The 11,840-nt window shown below is 37.8% G+C and overlaps 1 protein-coding gene across 1 annotated transcript; it reads right to left on the bottom strand.

Moving 5' to 3' along the window:
- Positions 1-622: 622 nt before the first annotated feature.
- On the bottom strand, positions 623-11,606 carry LOC311087847 (cilia- and flagella-associated protein 91-like; the record flags this gene model as incomplete). The annotated part of the gene is made up of 12 exons (XM_084121317.1): positions 11,499-11,606; positions 11,049-11,342; positions 10,256-10,433; positions 9,700-9,857; positions 7,758-7,891; positions 7,550-7,663; positions 6,899-6,970; positions 6,665-6,811; positions 5,810-6,031; positions 4,791-4,933; positions 3,776-3,867; positions 623-780 (listed from the first exon to the last, which is right to left on the bottom strand). The coding sequence occupies exons 1-12, from the start codon at positions 11,584-11,586 to the stop codon at positions 623-625; spliced, it is 1,800 nt and encodes a 599-aa protein (XP_083977443.1). The 5' UTR covers positions 11,587-11,606.
- Between the last annotated feature and the right edge of the window lie 234 nt (positions 11,607-11,840).

Below are 11,840 nucleotides of genomic sequence, written 5' to 3'. Positions count from 1 at the left end.
GATGATAGCTAGGTGAAAGAGGCTCTATGTGATGGGATTTATCTGACCTTGGTGACGTGAGACAGCTAGCAGACAGTCGGTTTAGTCAGTCTGCCTGCTTCCCGACCTGAGCCCCAGATTGTCATGTTTGAGCTCTAAGACTATGTGCCATATTACTAGAGAGAAGAGCAGCACCATCCCAGGAGGGATGTATACCATCTCTTTTCAACAGGTCAGGTCTGCCCCAAAAACTTTTCCAATTGTCTATGAATTCTATATTATTTTGCTGACACCACCTCGACCCCTTGGGCTCAGTCTGCATGTTCCCTTTTCGTTCGGTCACTCCTACGTCACGTCGGTAGGAGTTACCAACGAATTGGGATCACGCTAGGGAGACCAATTGCCTTCGAGTCAAACTACTTTATACCTGCACTGGCAGGCGGGCCGCGGAATGCAAATCTTGCATGCCAATGTTCATTGGCTCGTTTTAGTTTTACTTGAAGGCAATTGGTCTCCCTAGCATGATCCCAATTCGTTGGTAACTCCTACCGACGTGACGTCTCCGTTCCCTCACTCACGGAACGAGGGTTACCATACGTACCCGAGACGTTTTCCATTCCCGTTATGAGTGTCTGCTGTTGAATCACTGGTCAGATTGTTTTGTGCTGAGTATGTCACTCAGGACTGCTGAAGAGGCTCTGTCTGAGGGCGATGGGGGCCGATTTGAGACCGCAGAAGATCCTAGACTGCTACTGATGATTGAACGGGCTGCTTGCAGATGCCTTCTCTGGCTCTGGCGATCTAAAAGAAAACGAGCAAAGTTTGCATTTTTAAAGTGGGTTTCAACTAGTGGGCCGCAACCAGAGATTTGCTCTTATGTCTGTTCTGATAGAGTGGTGAGACAGAACACATCTAGTTAACATTTATAATTTATATTCGGCTGAAATATTGATCCATAATTTATCCATAGTTCCATAATACATCCATAATTTATTATTTATTGAGGGAAGGAATATGTGGACATAGATGTTTTTCATATAATTTATATTCGGCTGAAATATTGTAAGGATATGTAACAGAAATTAGTATTAACCTATATTTATACTAATATATATTTTACTATATTATATTAGTACTATTATAGGGTTAAATATAACAGGCATGATGATTTGGCACAAATTCATCTGTCACTTGGTAAAAGCAGCCAAATTAGACCGATGCCAAAGGTTGTGTAACATTCCCTTATCCTCAAACCATGAACAAAGGTTAAAGAAAATATGACTAAATTAAATGTGGGTTCACTTGTAACGAAAGCACGGTTTGTACCACAAAGTATTTTTTGTGAGGAATTAGCCTACTGGTTGTAGAAATTAACAGTTTAATTATTTAAACAGATTATAGATATTTAATCATTATTATTACACTTACTATTATTTTAGAATTATTCATCTAAATTCATTAAAATTTTTGATTTTAAGGACATTTTGTTTACTTTTGTACAATAAACCTTTTTGATTGTGTTGGGTCGCCACTTGATGTCCAAAAGCAAATACCACTGTTAGATCAGTATGTTAAATAGTGATAAAATCTCGAAATATTTATGTCATGTGGTTTCAAGTAAAAGTCAGGCTAATAATAGAGTGGGTGTGCCACTTATGTGTTGTATTATAACAGCACCATTCAACAATAAAAAAATAATAAAAAATTCACAATTAATTAGAACACTTTCATGTTCCTTTCTGATAATTTATGTAGCTTTTTTGTTGTTTATGGAGGCTGACAGTCATGGTCACAACCCACTTTTACTGGCAAATTAAAAACTAACCATGGTAAATTGCAAGGATAATTAATTGAATATTTAACACAGGCCACATGGCACGACTGTGATACACACACATACTGATAACATCAAATTCACAGGTCACTAAAAAGTCAAGCTTAACAAATACTGGTCAGGTGGCAATTTATGCATGAAAAAGATCTGCATGAGGCTTTTCAAATCTTTTTAAGACATTCATGGAGTGCACTACACTTAGCAGTATTAATGCCAAAAAACTGATTAATTTTATTATTCATATTACAGGGTTGCCAACTCTCACGCATCTGGCGTGACAGTCACGCATTCAGCCTCAATCTCACGCTCTCACGCTTAACAAAGAAATCTCACGCTAAATTAGACATTCTTCTGTGCTGTATTTTTTTTCACTCATGTGCACTAAATTTCAGAATTACTATAAACAATTCAGGCTCTTAACTACTGGATGGACCACTATTTATGGCGCAAATTAGTTAAAATCTCCCGGAATCTAGAGCGAGCAGGAGAGGGAAAGCAAGCAAGAGACCAGTGTGCAAGGGCGTCGCTAGGGCTGGGCTAAGGGGGCTTAAGCCCCGAATGTTTTTAGTTAAGCCCCGGATATTTTTTTAGCTTGTCTTTCTCATAGAGCAAAACAATTAAAAAAAATATTTAAAAAATGAATAAGATTACAGCAGCCGCGATTACCATGAAAAGTGCATATTACAGTTTTATTTATATTTTTCCCTTTGCATTAAAGATACTTACGACTTGAGTTTGCAGCGTTGAGCATTGTAGCCAATCACTGACATGTCTGTTGAACGCGTCGGCCAATCAGAGGCGTTTAAATGAGTCGCTGTGCTGAAGATGTGTTTTGCGCGAGCTCACCGAGTTCTACACTTTCGCAAACCTGTCATTATTATTGCCTATAAACTTAAGATGCAAATAAAAGATTCACTGCAATGTATTTGATATTCTTGATGCTGTTCTGATGCGCTCCATTACGCACCGCTCTGTTTGGTGTTAGGATGACTAAAAGTTCAGCGGTCTAGCTCTTCAATGTCAGAATGATTAAAGAAGTGAACGAATGCCTGGCAAAATGTAAGTGGAAAACATTTAATATTTGACTGTTTTACAATAGAAATGTTCAACTACCGACAGTATCCGGTGACGCGAATTACTCAACTTTATTTATTTATTTATTAAATTTAGCCTTTTTGAATTGAAAATATGCTATAATTTCCTTGATTCATTTAGAGAGAATGCATGCATAATTAAAAATAAAATATTATTTGCAAATAGTTACAATTATTTCACTAATACAATAAGTTTTTTTTTTCTTTTTTTTCTTCGTTGGAGAAGTCTCACTCCGAGCTAAACTCAAAAGTTGGCAACCCTGGTGACGCTAAGATGTTTTCAGGTAGAAATGACACCGCTTTAAAGTCCTCGTAATAAGCTTGAAACACACAGTATAGCATGACTTGAATTTTGGTTCATTCTGTTCCTTAAATCCTTTTAATGCTTTCTTTAAATGGCATGAGGGGGAGAAGATAATGACATTGAGGACTAATTTGGCTTGGCCTGTAAAGCGGGTCGCACACCGGACGCGCAGCTCAGCGCCGCGCCACGTCTTTTAAATTCGAACACATTATTCTCTATGAGAGTACACACACCGGCGGCGTCTGTCCGCGGCGCCCAGCAACGGCTCAGGACCGTGTTCAAAATCCTGCCGCGCCACAGAGTGCCATTTACATAGTTTTATATTAAATTTACATTTATGTGTCTCAAATCGTAGTTAATGTATATACGGACTTCACCCTGTGCTGCAATATACATTTAGTTTTATATTTATTTACAGAAATCAGAAAATTGCTGATGTTATCGGATTTTCAGGTGAGAGTTGTCCTAGACGTGGCGCGGCGCGGCGCTGAGCTGCGCGTCCGGTGTGCGACCCGCTTAATAGTTTGGTATTTTACTGATTATCTGCCTGATTGAATAACCCACCTCTTTCTCTGACATTTTTTTTCTGGACCTCAGGAAGGAGGAATCTGTGGACGAGTTCTTCCACAATCTCTTCCGACTGCTGACTGTTCCTCCTGCACGTATACACAGACCAAGAAAGACACAACACAGGCCGATTAGAGCTGATTCATTTGGTTTGTGACAAAGAAAATGCTCTAAAACAATCAATGCTGGCAGTCTCACCGAAGGAAACACAACAATGATCTCTGTAACTTGGTTATTCAATGTTTATTAGTTTATTTATATGACTGCAAATACACAGTATCTGATTCTAGTGATTTCCCACAGCTGTGCTGTCACATCAGACATCCATAGTTTATTATTTATTGAGGGAAGGAATATGTGGACATAGATGTTTTTCATACATTACATATTTCTTAGGCTGTAACTGTGTTTCTCTGCATTTTGCCTTGAAGTATAAGAGTTTTTGAACAGGCTGAACACAATGGGTGGAAGTCACCCTGCTGAGTCTGACAACTCTAAGCATGGCGTTGTATATTTTACTTTCAGGACCTTCTGAAAGCAGAAGTGAGTCATTTGTACACCTTACATGCATTATTTTCTCTCAAGGTCTCTATTTCAAAGCTTCCGCCAAAACTAAACACTTAAAGAGAGTATGAATGAAGAGATTGTGGTTAAAGTAATAGTAAAATAAAACAAAATGTTTGCGTCTATTCTCAACTGATTCATGCTTGGCAGCTCATCAGTGATCTTGAATCTAATAAAACCTCTGACGTATTCAAGCGTCAGTGACAAACATGTCTTGAATGTCAGAATCTTGTCAATATACTGAAATCTAAAGGTGCATTTATTTATTTTATTCCTTTTCTTTAGTGCAGTGAAGTGTTGTTTTGACAGTTTGAAAGATTTTTACCGTGCTGAAAAGACCAGCATGATTATAAGAGTTTGTGGTTCATTGTCATCAGTAAGCAATTTGGTTGTGAAATTTTCAAACTGGTTTAATTGGATGTCATAGCATTCGAGACTAGAAACGTACGTCTCCTCCATGGCATACGTGATGTTGTCCAGCTCCTTAAGGTGAATCTCCTCTCTGGCCTGGGCATCAGCTGTCTGGTTAGTGGATCTGAGGATGATATCCTCCAGGTACATGTCCACTGTGTCCTGGTGCACCTTGACCACCTGATAACAAATAATATACAGATATGCTAATTGATGTTAGAAACATGCTAACATTGTTAATGCTAGACATACGTGTTAAATCATGTTAGAAAAAGCAAACAATAATGCTAAATTATGTTAGCGACATGTTAAAACATGCTTGCAATATGTTAAATCAAGCTAGCAACAAATGGTAAAACATGGTAGCAATGTGTTAATTCATAGTAGAAACATGCTTGCAATGCTAAAACATGTTAGCAGTTTGCTAATTCATGCTAGAATCTATCTAAGAATCATTATCACTTTTCTTTAATTTGGCTAGCTGTAGTTTTCATGTTGAAATAGAATATTATGTGACTATTGTGCTTTGTGACATTTTGAAAAGCTGTGCATGAACCGCGCAGTGTCATCTCTCATCACACGAGCAGGAGTGCCGACAGTGAAAGTCCATTTCTGATTTTATAGTTGTTTAAACGTGCGTGTTGAAGTGTTTTAATTACATATATTTTTTTTTTAAATCCTTATTTTAGATATTTTAGATATCCTTTTCTGACTGAAGATTGAAGGTTTTTGCCTTCTTGACAAACTATTATATTCCTGTGATGCAAAGCTGAATTTTCAGCACGATGCCAACGATGATACAGTTTCTTTTTAAGGTATATTTGACGAATAGAAAGTTCAAAAGAACAGCATTTACTTGAAACAGAAGATTTTGTAACATTAACAAAAACATTTTAGTCACTTTTGATCAATTTAATGTGTCCTTGCTGCATTAAAATATTAATTTCTTTCAAAAACCCAAACCCATACTTTTGAACGGTAGTGTATGTTCAAGGGATTTTGTCGGGTAGAAATAAGAGCACATTTATTGTCCACTGACACTGATGTTCTAGTGACCTGTTTAAATATCTCATCCTCCTCTCTGCGTCTCCTTTCCTCTATCTGCCGCCTTCCACTCTCCTCAGCCTCACGAATACGCCGGTCTCTCTCAGCCAATAGCGTAAAGGCGTGGATTCGCCTTTCCTCCTGCAGCCGGACCAACTCTTTAGACAAAAAGGCCAGCATGTCCACGATCACTCCCCCAGACAGGCCAGCAACACAGGACTCAATCTGAGACACCTAAGAGAAAGACAGAAGGAATAAGAAGAATCTAATCAGTTTCATAATTGAGTTACTTTAGCTAACTATAGCTTTTTTAGACCGTGAAATAAATTATTTAAAGGCTCAAACATATTTGTTTAAGTTTTTTTTTCTTTTTTCTTGAGATTACACTGTTTAAAATATATATATATATATATATATATATATTATTTAAAATAGACTTAAATGTAAGCACCATTCCCAACTTTTTCACGAGTTATCAATCAATTTATTCTAAAATATTCTCCACAAATGGTTAAGATCAGACTGTAATGATCAGAGACTTTGTTAAAAAATAGCTTACAGTAGTTTTAATAATTTTCACTGATGGGGTGGAGGGAGAAATTTTGAGCTCTGAAAATTAAATACAAATATATGAATATTGTTTTCATAGCAGGAAAATCTGAAACTTCATGACATTGACCCATGAGAAGCCATGAAAGCCTGAAAAGATCAGTGGTATATGTTAAAGCAGAGGTGATGTTGTGAATGTCTCAAAAGCCATATTGTGATTGTACTGAGATAATAAATATGTAGTTTTATCTGTCAAAGTTCTCATGGTACAGTAGGTGCTTATTACCATATATTAATCATTTATATCTCCGGTCTTACTCTGTCAGACTGGATGTCTCTCTGTCTCTGCAAGGCGAGTGTGGCCTGTTTTTCCACCTCCTTCTTGTCCTGTTCCTCCTTCTGCAGTGCGTGCGTGGTACGCAGTTCTTGGATCAGTTCCAATCGTTTCTGCTTTTCCTCGAACATCTGACACGCAACAGACATCATTATCTATTTACATCAACAACTACACAAGACATCCGTTAAAAAACACGCTCCCCCACTGAGCCTTACCTGATTCTGGGTGGATCTTCCTCTGAGCACTTTCTGCAGAAATATGATGGCCTGTTCCTTTTCCTCATCTCCCTGTTATAGATATTGATGTCTCAGAATAATAAATGAGACATACAAACAGAATGACATAATAAATGATACAAAGACCCAGTTCAAAAGTTTGGGTCCAGTAAGATTTTTTTAATGATTTTGAAAGAAGTCTCTTATGCTCACCAATGCTGCATTTATTATTTATTAAATAATACAGTAAAAACTGCAATATTATGAAATATTACATTTTAAAAGAGTTGATTTCTATTTAATATATTAATGTAATTTATGCCTGTGATGGTAAATCTTAATTTCCAGCATCATTACGGTGTCACATGATCCTTCATAAATCGTTCTCATATGCTGATTTGCTGCTTAAGAAACTTTTCAAAAGAATAGCATTTGTTTAAAATATAAATCTTTTTTTTTAACATTAGAAATGTCTTTACTGTCACTTATGATCAATTTGACAACATGTGTCGTTGCTGAAAAAAAGTATTGATTTCCTTAAAAAAATATCATATACCAGTTTTTACCGCCCCTATTCAGACGCATTTTGACTTGCAAACTGCACGTCAGAAGGAAGACCTGAATTGTCTAGAGCATGAACGTGGGCTGTACCTCAGGGGGCGCATCCACCGCAGGGGTTAGGGGTCGTGGAGCAGGTTTTTCCTTCTTAAAGAAGAACCGCAGAGGCTTCTTTTCCACCTTGCAGACCTTTTTCTCTTTCAGAGCCTAGTGGGAAAGGAGAGCTCAGGGTGATATCTGCCACTTCATTTTCTCTTCCCACAGTGTGAGTAAGTGTGAAAAGCACCCAGCAGCTCATTACCTGATGAGTCTTCATGAGCTCTAGATCTCTGCGGTCTGAGCGTGTGATGAAGCCTTTAGTCACTTTAGGTCTTGGCACTTTAATTTGAGGCTCGAGGACAGATGGAGAAAGACCTGCCTCCAGTTCTAACAGACCTAAGAAACACAGAGATGATATTGCAGGTCTTTATCCCTTATTTTAAACAAGATTAAATTATTTTTCAGAAAAAGAAGTCAGTGGTGTGCCTGGCAGTGTGCTGTGTGTGAAAAGATCAAACCCCTAAGTAACTGCAATAAAGTAATAACTTAGTCAACAATTACTTGTTTACAAAGTGCCATGGAAGTCAAACTAACTTGTTAATCCTGTCATCTCATGGAATATCTGAAAGCCAGGTTTTTCCTAATATCTGTCATTATTAGCAGAACACATTTTACACATGGGAAAAACCGGTTGCTTAGTCAATAATTCAAGAAGGTCCAGACTTTAAAGCTCTTCATTCTAACTTGTAATTGGAAAAAAGTAACAGTTCCTGTAATTGTTTAAATTGTTACAAAAAGGATAGCCTATAATTAAAACCATTGATGGCTCCTCATTACCATGCTTAGGCCAATGTTAACTTTTTCTTGCTTTTTTTTTAAGTTTTCTAATTTATGTTGGTGCAGGATGATGTTTTCTCCTATTTTCCACAGTTTGTGTGGCTGTTTTAGATCAAGTTTGACTTTCTCCATAGTGTTTTAAAGTGGTAAATTCTCAATCAAATTCAAATGGGTTGCACATTTCATCATCAGCGTCACGACAGGAACAGCTCGCTCAAATCTTCTAAGAGTTCTGAAGCGCGCTGCGTTCTATAGTGCGGCAATCATGCACAATCAAATGAACCGCACTTCAGTTATATTGCGCAGAAAATTGATCCGTTTAGTTTGTACGGCTCTGAAAGTGCGATGTATACTAGTATTGGTAGGTTTAGGATTAGTTGTGGTGGAGGGGTTAGGATTAGGGGTGATGTTATTATTACGCAGTACAGGTGCATACCGGCCCACTTCAAGCAGTGTTAAGAGGTGCATCAATTTTTGGTCAAAATCTTGTACAGACAATGCAAGAGTTAAGAGACAATTTAAGTTCTGGACTCAGAGGTGCCAATTCAAGTGTGAAAATCACTCTTCATGCTCCCTCTACCATTCTTTCAGTTTGAGCCTGATGAATCTTGACATTGTCATCCTGGAATATGGCCATGATGTGTCTTCCTACGTGGTTGTTTAAGAAATGAAAAGCTACACACTCCATCAATTAGGGTTAGAAGACCTGTTGCCAAACATTTAACATGCTAGCATAATAATCACTGCAATAATGATCCAGACATAAACTCTTAAGTATTTGCCTATTTAAATCCATACAGCAACTTTTTTTTTTTGGCCGGGCACGGGCAGTGTATATTACTAATGCAATAATACTATTGCACATTCATAATAATAATAATTAGCATTTTATTTAACAGAACAACAGTCAAATTACAATAAAAATATCTATGGCTGTCTTCTTTGCTTTGAAACATTAAACTACAGAGCTTATATTTGGATGGAAAACTGCTGGGAGACCTAAAGCTTATCTTTTGTTGACAACATATTTATTCATTCTCGTTACAAATTTGGGAATTGCATTTTTCAATGCACGCCTGAGACTGAAAACACTGGATCATGAGCTGCTTGCGTATAAATGAACAAAATGCCACACTCATTCTAAAACACACAGCGCGTCAGACCATATATTTACATTATAAAATACATGCATTAAATATTAGAAAAATTCCATCCCTGTAATATATATATAGTGTATGGTCTCAAAGCAAACACACATGGTCTAAAAGCAACAAAACTTCAATTCTGATTTCATGAGGACTGATGTAAAAAATGGGGCCTTTTTAAGTACTTCATTATGATGATTATTTATCTAACTGTGGCCTCACATATGATGTAGTCTTTGCGTATCTTCTTAATCCGCGCATCCTTCTCTTGCTGGAGCTGGGAAAAGCTCACTTCCAGTCGCTCCATCTTGACCTCCTCCAGCTTCTCCTCCCTCTGACGCAAGAGCTGCACCAGAAGGGTCTGTCGTGCCTCCTGCAGCCTAATAAAGCACAAGTAAAACAAAAGTCAGCATGTATGTGTTTGTGCATTGCAGAAGTACAGATAGTATTTCATTATACTGTTGTTAAATTAATTCATTTATCCCCAAAAAATGCATATGGTACTCTTCTGCATAATACAAGAGGAGATATTTTGAAAGATGTTTCAGGGATATTGTCCATACAACAAAAGTCAATATGGACCTTATATGGATCTTGCTTTTATGAAACTTATATGGTACTTAAGTTGTCATTTTGGACATTGACAAACCCAGTCCCAATCCACTGTTATTATATGGAAGAGAGTATTCTCTTCGAAAGAAGATATTCTTCAAAAGATTCACATTTACTTTGTGAGTAAACATTTTTTTGGCAAACTGTTACTTCAGGTAGTGCTCACTTTTCAATCTCCTCTTCTCTGAAGGCCCACTCTTTCCTCTCCATCTCCTCCATCATCCTTCTTCTTTTGTCAAGCTGAGAGAGGTCATCCAGCGGGGGCAGAGTTGCCTCCCATGCTCTCTTCATTCTCGCCCTCTCGATCATCTCCACTTCCGCTAGCCCTGCAGGCAGCCCACAGTCTGGAAAACAACCAGTGATAAGGCCATTCACACCAAGAACATTAACTACTGTATAAATATAACTTATATTTTCTTCCCTATTGTGACATATATCCAAGTGAAACGGCTTCTCGAACAAGAACTTTCTTTGTCGGGAATTGATTGGATCATTGGATGGTTGTGGTTTACTATTGCTGTGATGTCATGTGATTGACAGGTTGTCCCACCCTCACGCCGGGAAAAACATCATCAGAGAAGAGAAGTTATTTTTGATTAAAGGTTAGGAAACATGAATTTAAAAAAACTGTAAAATTCCTTTAAAAAGCAAAACTAGAATTGTCCATTTTGATTTCAAGGTGACTTTAAATGCTCAAGCTCTTTAAACTTGGGTGGATTCTGATTGGCTGTTAATGTTTTTATCGTTCATCAGCTGGAAAAATGTTCTGAAAGTGATTCCAATGATATTGCTATTCTGTGTTGTTATCATTAGTTGTGGTGTGGACTTCCCTATTCTCATAGAATTAGAACAATTATTAAAACTTTATAGTTATAGTTATCGTTATAGTAACAGTTATAGTTTTTGGTATGAACGGATCTCATTGTCAACTATATTAGCAGTATATTTATGTGGTTTACCCCATGTGAGTGTGGCCAGTGTGAGCAGCTCAGGGGAGGCTGTCCCAGGACGAACCACATGGTCTGGAGTGTAGGGGTCTGTCTGTGTCTCACTCTCCCGATAGTCAGTCTGAACTCCCACGCGGTGGAACGGAGTGGGGGGCTGTTTATCATCTCCATCCACAAAATCAAACGTGGCTGCAGTGCAAGGATAAGTATCACACCGCCTTACCACTCGATCCAGTGAAGCCTGAGCACGGACGTTTTCCCTGGCGTGATCCAGATCCACATCAGCTGACAATGTATATACTGGATCTAAAAACAGCACCATCACCCACAATTCAATACTTTTTTATGATAAACGGCACAATATATAGGCTAACGTTACCCTCTTAATAGCCTTATCTCATTTATTCTAAAATATATTTATATTGTAAAAGTCAAATAATGATTTGCAACTGTGTAACTCACCGTTCAAATAATCATATGTCCTCTGTTGTCTGAAGTCCCTTCTGCCCTCATTTTTCTTCTGAAATGTGCGTGTGACCGAGTCGCTCATTTTCCTTATAACTGGATATGTGTTTTATTTGTAAGACAGGTAATGGTCACCATGGAGATCGTAAACATACGATCACGTCACTGCCGCTACAACACCGCTAGAGGGCAGTCAATACAAACCCAACATCCGCATGTCAGAGCCGTAATGTAAATATGTTGTTTTTCCGGTCTGATGAATGATGAACTCATCTTTATTCATTCGTAGCTTTATATAAAAGCTTTATATAGACACGTGGTTTAGACATAGACTATTGG

The sequence above is a fragment of the Abramis brama genome, assembly GCF_963993115.1.
Source record: "Abramis brama genome assembly, chromosome: 8".
Classification (NCBI taxonomy): domain Eukaryota; kingdom Metazoa; phylum Chordata; class Actinopteri; order Cypriniformes; family Leuciscidae; genus Abramis; species Abramis brama.
This window is presented reverse-complemented; position numbering and strand designations above follow the sequence as displayed.